Source organism: Peromyscus leucopus, chromosome 7 (assembly GCF_004664715.2).
Source record: "Peromyscus leucopus breed LL Stock chromosome 7, UCI_PerLeu_2.1, whole genome shotgun sequence".
NCBI classification, from domain to species: Eukaryota; Metazoa; Chordata; class Mammalia; order Rodentia; family Cricetidae; genus Peromyscus; species Peromyscus leucopus.
In genome coordinates this window covers 21839731-21851699 of record NC_051069.1, presented here as the reverse complement: position 1 = coordinate 21851699, position 11969 = coordinate 21839731, and the positions used below count along the sequence as shown (strand labels likewise).

Here is an 11969-nt window from a genome sequence, read left to right as displayed (position 1 = left end):
GCCTTTAATCCCAGCACTTGGGAGGCAGAGCCAGGCGGATCTTTGTGAGTTCGAGGCCAGCCTGGGCTACCAAGTGAGCTCCAGGAAAGGCGCAAAGCTACGCAGAGAAACCCTGTCTCGAAAAAACCAAATAAATAAATAAATAAATAAATAAATAAATAAATAAATAAATAAATAAAATGTGTTTTTAAAATGCATAGTCTTTGCTAGGAAATAAAACCATGTTTTTTACATGTTTATGTAGACTAAGACTATCAAATGTCAGATGACCATATTAATGTTCATGATAGTATATGTAGGAAATAGTTTATAAAGTTGAAGCAAGGCTGGTTTGAAGTCAATTTAGCCTTTGACAAACTACAAATCAATGAATCTGTTTAATTATGAGAGGAGATTTTCATCTGAGCTAACATGAACTGGCCAGCAGTTCCATGATTCTGGTTCCATCTCATTGGACTCCCATTAGGAAGAGCACTAGGTTCTTAATTTGCTTCTTGTTTATATCTATTGATTAATCAATAGTGTAGCTTTAACTATCAAATGTTAATTTATCTTTTAGGCAAATCAGAAACAATTTGACAAACTAGATTCCTAATTAAGGTTGCTGGAGCTCTGTGACTCAGCAGCAGGAGCAATTCTTATATATTTCCCATCTCTAGGGAACACAGTCTCCAGAGATGTGGTCTAATTGGAGGGGTAGACTGTTTACATAGATAATTAAGAGAGTTAAATTATGTTAATAATATTAACACATCATAATGTTAATATAAAATTAATATTATATTAATGCATAGAATGCCTAGATAATACATTTATATTTCATAGGAATATATTGAGTGTCAAAGTGTAGATTAATAAGTGCTTAAGGAATCTTGAATTCTAGTGCTATCTCTGTTATTGTCAACATTTTGGGAAAATACCAGAAAAAGCACCAAAATATGGAACAAAGAGAGGGCTACATAGAAAAAATGATTGTTAACCCCAGTATTGTAAGAGGTAGGCCTGGAAGACTTGAAATATTAGTCTAGGGAGATTGGATATCATCATTCTTCTGGCTGGAAAGCCTCTGATGTATGCAAAGTGCATGTTGTTTTAATGGAGGCTAAAGTAGCGTAGATTACAAAGGAGGCTGAGATTCAGTGGAGGAGACGATTTTTAAGAAGTCTGGATATGGAGTGATAGAGGAAATACGGGAGAAGTGAGGGATTTTGTGAAGGGGATTTCACAGGGTTTGGTGGCTGATTCACAATTTGTCAAATCAGCTACCAAAAATCAGTGATGAATTTGAGGAGCTGAGGGGAACACATAGTCAGAGGATGTTTATGATGAGTTTGAGTCTAAGCAAGCCTGAATTGAGTTAAGTATTTAAGCTGAAACTCTGGAAAGAGCTCAGAATTATAAAGAAGGATTAGCAGTTTTCTGAAACTGTGGATACTAAAGTCAGAGTTGAATGAAGTCTCCAAGGGTGTGCTAGCTTATTCTTGCTTGTCATGGTTCACATAGGAAGGATGAAGTAGGTGGAATGCCATTCTTCTTCTTCTTCTTCTTCTTCTTCTTCTTCTTCTTCTTCTTCTTCTTCTTCTTCTTCTTCTTCCTCCTCCTCCTCCTCCTCCTCCTCCTCCTCCTCCTCCTCCTCCTCCTCCTCCTCCTTCTTTACTGGAATTGAACCCAGGAACATGCTAAATAAGGTGATCTTTTCTAGGCTGTATGTAGACAGGTTAATTTCCCTGGCTATAGACGGGCTTCTGTCACTTAAGGTGGATTTCCTGGTTTGTAAAAGATTTCCTCCTGGCTTGAGCTTTCGGAACAGCTAACTGGTGTCTAGGTGTGTTGTTGAAGAGAGTTTATTTTCCTTCAGAGGTCTAGCATGTATTCTTTTCTTCTTCTTTTTTTTTTTTTTTTTTTTTTTTTTTTTTTGGTTTTTCGAGACAAGGTTTCTCTGTGTAGCTTTGCGCCTTTCCTGGAACTCACTTGGTAGCCCAGGCTGGCCTCGAACTCACAGAGATCCGCCTGGCTCTGCCTCCCGAGTGCTGGGATTAAAGGCGTGCGCCACCACCGCCCGGCTAGCATGTATTCTTAATTCTGTGAAGCCAAAATAGGAAACTACCTTGTCAACTAATTTATTTACAAGAATGAAAATAATTCATGCCATCCTCATAGGCTTCGCTCTGTGTATACTTAGTCTTGCATTTCTTTGTACTGTCCTTATTTGGCACTTAAGCCTTTTTTATTCCTCTGTGGAACTTTTATATCGTTTAACAATTATAGCTCACTTCTTCGTTGCCTCTAAACCCATAACACATATGTCAAGGATTTTATCATATTTACATTGAGCTAAGTTTGTATTGTCTTCTCCCCTCTCAGCTCATCTATAGCCTCTTTAAAGCCCTACTTTAAAAGCCCTGGGAAATTAGTCCATTGTGCCTTTCCTCATCTTCATTCTTCCCCCTCTTCTCTTCTTTCTTTGAACTCAATGTATTCAGTCTATAGTTAGCATCTTCCAGTAATGAAAGTATTAACCACCTATACTTTTTATTAAGACAATATACAATGTTGTTACATGTACAGACACATTTATTACATTAGTATACTGTGTGTACAAACATATTCTCACACTCTGAATTATTTTTACTGTACTGTCTTGGTTTTTAACTTAAAACTTGAAAATTATGTTTCAACAATTAATATAATTTTCTTTAACTGCAATTTGGACACAATGAGATTGAGTTTATATATAAGGTATAGAGTCCACTCAGTGTTTAATGAAATGGTGTACATATGCTGTTGCCAAAAGAAGCTTCCAATGACAGTGAATTTTTGCTAAAACATCTATATCCCCCTACTTTTATTAACAGTGAAATGCATTTGCAAATGAATAGGTGAGCCTAGAAATATAACCTACAGTTTAAGGAATGAATGATAGAGAAAGTAAGTAGGAGATGGGTATGGTGGTGCACACCTTTATTCTCAATACTCAGGAGGCAGAGGCAGACAGATCTCTGTGAGTTCCAGGTCAGCCTGATCTACATAGTAGGTTACAGACCATCTAGGACTATCCAGTGAGACCTTGTCTCAAAAAAATTAAGTAGGGCTGAATATAATCCTGTTTGTTACTTCATAAATCAATCAAATTTAATGTTCAGTTTAGGTTTTTTTTGAAATTACTTTTCTCAAGTAAAATATCTGAATACACATATTTTCTGAGGTGCTATACATTATAGACAAGATACACAATAAACCCAGGTGCCCATCAATGGATGAGTGGATAAATAAAATGTGTTGTATATACAGGAGTAGTAGTTAGCCACAGAGAATGAAATCATAGCATTTGCAGGGAAATGGATGGAAACTGTGAGTATCATATTAAGTGAAATAAGTTAGACACAGAAAGATAAGTATTACATGTTTCTATCACACATGGCAATTAAAAAAGAAAGGGGTTTATTGGGTATGGGAAGGTGAACCCCACTGATTTGTACCATATGCTTAATAGTTATAGCAAGTTAATATCCTTGTCTTAAACTGCTATAATCATAAATAAATTAATTTTTAAATAGTTTAAAATAAAGAAGACAAATATAGGACTGAATCATACTTCACTTCTTAATTTAAGATTTTTTTTGTTATTTTGATTAATGTGTATGTATGTAATGTGTGCTATGTGAGTAAATGCCACACATGTTCAGGTGCTCCAGAAGGTCAGAAGATGGTATCAGATCTCTTGGAGCTGGAGTTCCAGGCAATTGTGAACTGCCAACAGCAGGGGGCTGGGGACTGAACTTGGGTCCTCTGCGAGAGCAGCAAGCACTCTCAACTGCTGAGCTATTTCATATTCTTAGTTGATGCCTTTTGGGTCTTGACTATTCCTTGTCTTATCAGTCAAGTTGAACTCCATATTTTAATATGGAGAAATTGAGTTTTTGGAAACTTCCTTGTGTAAGACCATTTTTATGCGCTATACCATTATCACAGGCATAATAGAAAGGAAAATGTATCTTTCATACCACCTTTTCTTTCTGATCGTCCTCATTCAAATGGTCTGGAGCCTTCTTTCCCCCATTTTCTGTGGCACCTTATCCAGGCTTAGCCTCCTTACCCAAACGTGTGCAGACAAAACAGCATGATTTTGTTCTATGGAGAACTCATCTGATATTTTTTTTAAAAAGAATTTCTTAAAAGACAATATTTTAGGTAAGGGAATAGATGTCTTATAATGGGAACTTTAGACATTACACATGATCAGTGGGAAAATGTTTTTTGTCTTTTAATTTTTTTTTTGTTTTGTTTTGTTTTTCGAGACAGGGTTTCTTTGTGTAGCTTTGCGCCTGTCCTGGAACTCACTTGGTAGCCCAGGCTGGCCTCGAACTCACAGAGCTCCGCCTGCCTCTGCCTCCCGAGTGCTGGGATTAAAGGCGTGCACCACCACCGCCTGGCTAAATTTAGCATTTTCTAGCTAAGTGAGGTTAAAAACTGGGCATGGTGGTACATACCTGTTGTCCCAGCACTTGGAAGGCTAAAGACTGGAAGACTGCACAATTTGAGGCTAGCCTGATCTGCATAGTGATCACTAAAGCAATCAGGACTAACTAATGAGACTATCTAAAAATCAAACAAACAAAATCATAAAACTGAACAAGCAAACAATGAATTAAGAGGCTCGCTTAGGCTGGTCCATGTTGGATCTAAGTTCTTATATCCCTTCTTTGTAAAATTACCTAAAATTACATTTATTTATTTATATGTGTGGACATACGTATACCATAGCACACAAATGGAGGTCAGAGGACAATTTAAGGCAGATGACTGAACTCAGGTTGTCAGGCTTGGTGCCAAACACCCTTACTTACTGAGCCGAGTTGTTATCTCCCTCATATCCTTTCAATGGACATTTAGTACTGGGCATTTCGTTGTCAATGGAAATTCGGTTTTAAACTTAATGGCTCGGTATTTGTTTTGTTTTGCCCTGACCATCCCGCTGAACTGCTTGTTTCTATATTCTCTTGGCTACTAAGAACTTGGAGTATCTTGTGAGTATCCCATCTTTAAAATACTGTATTCAAACAATAGCTTGTACATATGTTTATTTTCCTTCTCTGGATTATAAATCTCTTGAAAGCGTAGGTTGAGTTTTGTGTTTTGTTTGACCTACTCACTGAGCACACAGCAATGTCTAATGTTAGTGGCGGGCAGCAGGAACTCGGTGTCAGTAAAGCAGAAGGGGTAGATGTCCTTCATGGGAAGGAGGCAACTGAGATCAGGTGATTAAGTCATAAGCAACTGAAGGAAGTTTTGCGTGATGTTTACTCTCTGTTTGATTGTTCTTTCCTGAAATTTAAGTACATTATTATTATATGGCTCTATTCACGCTTTCCAAGGCCTGCTTGGACCTGTTGTAGAAAATAATGCTAGGGGAAGATTCAAAGCCTCATCAGTGAATGAGCCTCACCAACTCAGGGTAGCTGAGCAGTATGTCATCTGGAAAGGTGAAATCATAAAAGAATTATTAAACACCTGGCACCATTAATTTAGTAATGTAAACAGCAGGCATTTTCAAAGAAAAAGAATGTGTTTGCTAATGTCTATGTTGCCTTGGGTTCAAAAGCAAGTTCTATTTCATCAATATGCAGTGAGTCTGAATTTTTAGTTTTAACACATTTAAAAACACTCTTTGAAAAAGTTAGCCTGGAAAATGTCAAAAGAAGACGAGAATAATTAAATAAGTAATATGATTAAAAAATCTCATTGATAGCAAGGTGAGACTTGTGTTAATGACTTTTTCCTGTGCTGCACATTAAACTAGTTGGGGAGCTTTAAAAAATCTTGATATTGAGTGCTGGCATTTCTACAATTTCATTCAATTGACTGAAGAACCTGGAAGAGCAGTTGCTGCTACTGATGCATGACAGTCTGCTGCTATTGGCCGTGTGTGTGTGTGTGTGTGTGTGTGTGTGTGTGTGTGTGTGTGTGTCTGGAATTTTTGGAACTTTAGCTATGTTGTCAGTTTTGGAAAAAAGTGCCCCACTTTACCATGTTGAGTTGGTGTTTACAGATATTAACAGCCATATTGGTGGAGAAACATTAAATTTATTTTTTCCATTTGTACAGGGGTAACACACTGTATCAAATATGAAAGGTCTTATCTATGGAGTTTTATTGCAGAAACTAATAAAGTATTCTCTAAATTAAATAAAAACATCGTTATATAGGTTTTACTTATTTGTAGTTCAATCGTGTTGTCAGAGGTTAGGAGGCAGCCTTCAGTATTGTTAAGGTGATTCCAAAGCACAGCAGTTTGGTAACCTCTTTCATGAGCAAAGAATGAGAAACACATCATGGATGGCTGAGGCTGAGAGGGTAGATCCTTCAAGCCTAGTTTCCCTTTCATTTGTTTTCCTATGTTCTGGATATAGGACACATAGAAACACTGAATTGAACTGAATTAACCTGAAGTTGATCTTAGGTGGTCACTCTTAGATAACTCAGCTATCTATTTCAGTGGTCCTTATCTAGCTCAGTGGTCCTTATACTATTTATATTTGGATACCTCTTATGCCTTGAGGATGTTTAATGTCTAGGACAGTCCCTAACATCTGTATTATGTCTTAGTCCACCACTGCTGAGTTTTGACACTCATGCCACTCCCAACATGCCAGGAGCTGTCCAGACCCATATTCTACTACTGCTAGTTAGGAGTTACTTCAGCCAGGAAGTGAGTATATAGACTCAAATTGCACTTTATACTCTGCTTTTTCAGAACATGCCTAGTACCAAATGTCCAAGACTGAGTCCTTTAAAACGGACTCTGAGTTGGGAGTTGTAGGTAGGAGGCTTTGGGGAAGTGAAAAATACAGAATTGGATAGAGGGAGATGCCATCAGTGACCAAGTTGTGGCAGGGACCTTGGCCTATCTTATGGGGAAACAGTAGAGATGCAGTGGCCCTTCAGAGTTGTTGTAAATTGAATCAAAGGGGTCAGTTTTCATGAAAAGGGAAGATGGTAGGCAACTTAAATTGTGCACCAGCTAGCTTGATCCCAAGCAGGGCAAAACTCTCAACTTTTTCTTTTTTCTTTCTTTCTTTTTTTTTCTTTTTCTTTTTTTTTTCTTTCTTTCTTTTTTTTTGGTCTTGCAAGACAGGGTTTCTCTGTGTAGCTTTGCGCCTTTCCTGGAACTCACTTTGTAGGCCAGGTTGGCCTCGAACTCATAGAGATCCACCTGGCTCTGCCTCCTGAGTGCTGGGATTAAAACTCTCAACTTTTAACAAACAGATGGTTCCTATATGTTGTGAAAGTTGGGATTACTTGGAACAAGAGGGCCATGTCTGATTAAAATCCTTTCTCTTTTTATGATAGTACTACTCTCTTAGCAGATTAAGAAAATATTGATGGTGGTGGCACACGCCTTTAATCCCAGCACTCGGGAGGCAGAGCCAGGCAGATCTCTGTGAGTTCGAGCCCAGCCTGGGCTACAGAGCGAGATCCAGGAAAGGTGCAAAGCTACACAGAGAAACCCTGTCTCGAAAAAACCAAAAAAAAAAAAAAAAAGAAAAGAAAAGAAAAGAAAATATTGATGGATTTGAAAAGTAATCTGTGAGATCTTCATTTTACCACTGACTCTTTTCACTGTATATGACAGAATTAAATGGTTGAAGAGAAGAAAAGGCAATTGAAAGAGGTAAATCTTAAGGCACCGTCAAAGCCTTTGCTTGGTCTCCATCCTGTTCAACTTGTATGTTGGAAGGCACAGATGGTATTTTTATTAAATAGACAAATATCATAAAACCAAAAGAAGTAGTTGACTAAATAACAAAATTTTCTTCACTGTAGCAATGACCCAAATTTAACACGTGCACAGGAAATGTGGCTCATTGATTATTTGCCCAGCATACATGTGGCCCTGGGTTCCACTTCACATTTCAAATAAATCAGTTAAACAACACAGTGAAATATGATAGTATAGCTGCAATGTGTAGTTTTCTGTTCTACCTAACCAACGCAAGATTAAAATTGACTTAGGAAAAAAGTATAATCATTTGTATTTGTTAGTAAGACAGACAGCCATGATGAGCACTTACTTTATGCCAGGTGGTCTATGAAATACTTTATGCATAGTTTTATAATTTAACCTTGGCACTGTAAGACCATCGTCAAGCTGCTAGCAGAAGCAACAATAGCTAACATTTGTGGAGCGTGTACTGAGTTCCAGCTCTCCTTCTGAGCATTTCACCCTAATTCTCATAATAACCCTGCAGAGTGTGCACTGTCATTTTCTCCTTTGTGTCTGTGAGCAAATGGAGGGACAGAGTGGTGGAATCCCTTGCTAAGGACAAGCCCTGGGTTGAGCTGGGATCCATTTCAGGGTGATGGATTAGTGTGGAGCCAGCAGTCTAGTTCTTCACCCACTTTATTCTCTTCAGACAGAGGTCAGGAAGGTTAGAAAGCCTGGGGAACTTCGCTAAATTGCTGATAAGACGGAGGGCTGCCATTCAAACCCACAATACTGACTTTCTAGCTGCTTTGTCCTTTCTTTTTAACTGTTCTTCTGCACTCCCTTCCTGCAGCTTATGGCCAGGTGTACTAATTATCTACTGTAATCTTGATAACAACCCTGTGAAATTGCACTCACTGACAGGAAGCTGCAAGTTATGAAAATCTGAAACCAGTTGCCGAGATTATGCAGATAGAGTTTTGTTTTCTTTCTTTTGTTCTTTTTGTTCTGTTTTTGAGACAAAGTCTGTCCTAGAACTCATTATGTAGCCCAGTTGCCTCCTGAACTCAAGCTCCTCCACTCCCGGCCTTCTTGAGAGCTGTGATTCCAGGTGTGCACGACCACACTCAGTTAACAGATTGTGAGCTGCTGAGTAGCAAATTCACAGAGCCCTTAAACATTTTGCCATGCTGACTGAGAAAGATGTGACAAAACCAGCAGCCTCGGTGACAAACAGAGCGCTTGCAAATTCAGTGTGAGGCGGTGATGTGCTGTTGGTGCGGACAAGGGGAGGCCACCCGACACGGCGATGCTACGGCCAAGGACTGCGTTCAGGGCAAGGGAGGTGGCTGTCCTGCTCTAGTGCTTATCAGCTGGCACACCTGGAGCATGTCAGCAAATACTTTACAGGAGGATGGGAGTTTGTCCCACACTGTGACGCTCATCCAGATGTGAGCTTGCCACACTGCAGTGTCTGAGCACTGAAGCCATAGGACAGCTCCCAACAAGCTGGGAAACTAGCCTCTCAAATGAGAAGACTTGTGAGGCCAACTAACTAATATTTAGAATATCCCTCCACCCCCGACCCCCACCCTAGGTTGTATAGGCACAACAGCAAAGAAGTCGAGTTGGCTCCTTAAGAGGTCTGGCTGCTGTTTGGGGCTTTTTGGATATGAAATAGGCTTCCTAGTCAGAGAGTCAGCTCTTTTTCACCGTGGAAGAAACTGGTCACTGATTGCCGGTGTTAAAGACACACACACACACACACACACACACACACACACACACACACACACACACACCTACCTATGGAGTGGGTATATCTTTAAATACTTTAGAGAATAGTCTACATCTGCTATGGGGGAACCAGATGAGTCCTGGGAAAAGCTATGTGATTGTTCCAATGGAGAGCACCTGTGTGGGATGAGCTGCCAATCAGCACTGACAGCCAGGCATATATGGAGTAGCCCAAACCTCACCAAGCAGGTGTGAGCAAGGGTTGACAACTAGTAGTATAGTTGGCTTTCTAACGCTGGCCCACTTTTTGGGGGGAACTAAAGAAATTTTTACTGGCAAGTGTAATGTGTTTTTTATTAATCTTAACTTTTAGTGTGCAGCTTTTGTAAGCCACGTTTTCCAACTGCAGTCCCCTGAATCCTGGGCTCTTTGTAAGTACATTCTTAAAAGTGACTGCTGGTGTAACCTACTGTCCACATTAGCAGCTTCGTACTTAGGTTGCGTCTTGATTGCTTAAGTGTTTCGGACTTTTAGAAACATTGCTTTTCCTTTGGAAAAGTATGAGAACAGGAAGGTTGAAGAATAGGTGTTTGGTTTTGTTGTGTTGATGTTAATTCACTGAGGACTCACTCTCTCTCTCCCACCAAAAACCTAAGTTTAAGGCATATAAAATCCGCAGCCCACGTTGATGTATTGCTGATAAGTTAAACCTTGACCCCTCTGTGATCCCTTCTTGCTTTCTTTCATGGTTTCAGGTCTCCACACAGACTGCTTTGGAATCATGAGAGATGAAATTGCAACAGCAGTTTTTTTTGTCACGAGATTGGTGAAAAAACACGAGAAACTGAGTGCACAACAGATAGAAGCCTTTGCACTAAAGCTGATGACCATCTTGTTTGAAAAGTATCGAGGTCATTGGCACCCTGACTGCCCTTCCAAGGGCCAGGCTTTTAGGTGAGAGCTTGTGTGGCCTGGGGGAAGGAGCAAGCAGCCAGCGATAGACTCTGCTTGGAAAATGCAACATTTTTTGTCTGTCTCCAAGCAAGGGACGCTTTATGAGCTCCTATTAATTTGTTTGAACATGGGTTTAAAATAAAGAGGTATGATGTAGTTGAACACTAAAGACCTGTGAGGTGCATTACACAATTTGTCGTCTGTTTGCCATAAAAGATAGACTGTGAAATCTGGTGATCTAACAATGTGTTTTAATGTTATGACACCCATTCTGAGTCACCGTAGCAAAAGTTAATCAAGTTTTGTTTCCATTTGTAAGTAGGGGGGGGGGAGGGTGAGGAGAATATGTGGGTAAGGCAAGGGTTGTACCCATGATGTGTGATTTCCTGCTGAAGGTCGGTCCTGTCCACACGCCTTCTTTACCCTTTTCCTCCTTTATATCCTCCTCAGGTGTATCAGGATAAACAACAACGAGAATAAAGACCCTATTTTAGAAAGGGCTTGTTCTGAGAGTAATGTGAATTTTTTTCACCTGGGACTTCCAAAGGAGTTGACCATATGGGTCGATCCCTTTGAGGTGTGCTGTAGGTGAGTAATTTTGTGGTTTGTGTGCTTGGTGACCCCCTAGGAAACTGAGGTTGTTTAGTCAGCTCTATGTACCTTTGTGAAAGATGATACCCAGAGCATTGGCTTAGCAGCTGGGACACTATTTGATCATGGTTTCAGATGCAAGCTTTTATTAGACAACACGCATTTCCATTAGGGATGGTTGAACTGGCAAGCACAAAGGCATGGCCGTGGGTTTGCAGTGTGACTTGGGTCATTACAACCTATTGCAGATTGCAGATTTACAACTTTTAAGTACCATAGGAAACACCAGGAAGGTAGGGGAATCATTTAACATGGAGGACAATTCAGTCCATTAATTGATCCAAAAGGGTTGTTTTTTGGTTTGGGTTTTGGTTTTCCCTTTCTGACCAATTAAATGGAATAACTGTTACAGGATATGCTCAGTAATTGTAACATCCTAGTAGCTTCAGGGTATATTGGCCTTCAGCTTGCTTTTTAAATGAGCCAGGCTCTTTTAAAATAGCTTTTCAAAAGTTAAAGTTAGTATGGTGTCTCCAGACAGAGATCATATTTGTGGGAAGTTGAGTCTCTGATGAATATTTTCTTTTCCTACTTAGGTATGGTGAAAAAAAGCATCCCTTTACAATTGCTTCTTTTAGAGGCAGATGGGAGAACTGGGAACTAGCTCAGCACATCAGCTATGCAGTTAACAGGGCCACTGCAGATTGCTCTTCTGGAACGTCCTCTGATGAAGAAAGCTGTGGCAGGGAGCCCCGAGTCATTCCTAAAGTCAGCAATCCCAAGAGCATCTACCAGGTTGTGTGTGGTTCACCATTCTATTCTCATGCTCCCAAGAAACAGAGCAGGAAGTAGTGAAATGACAGAGAAAGGCCTCTGCCCAATGTCAGTATTTTGGCAGAACCTTTTCTGTCCTCCACCCCAGTATTGTCCCCACTGGACTGAGTTCTTACAGGAGACATGCTCTTCTGTGGTCCTGTTTCCT

The 11969-nt window shown here is 39.8% G+C and overlaps 1 protein-coding gene across 2 annotated transcripts in view; it reads left to right on the top strand.

Annotated features, from left to right (window-relative positions):
* Btg4 (BTG anti-proliferation factor 4) overlaps positions 1 to 11969 on the top strand; it is a 111267-nt gene that overhangs the window by 96497 nt on the left and 2801 nt on the right. For both annotated transcript variants that reach the window (XM_037207497.1, XM_028865125.2), the window contains exons 3-5: positions 10198 to 10396; positions 10847 to 10984; positions 11584 to 11782. In XM_037207497.1, the coding sequence (XP_037063392.1) occupies positions 10224 to 10396; positions 10847 to 10984; positions 11584 to 11782 (510 nt within the window). In that variant the 5' untranslated portion in view covers positions 10198 to 10223. The remainder of the gene's footprint in view (positions 1 to 10197; positions 10397 to 10846; positions 10985 to 11583; positions 11783 to 11969) is intronic.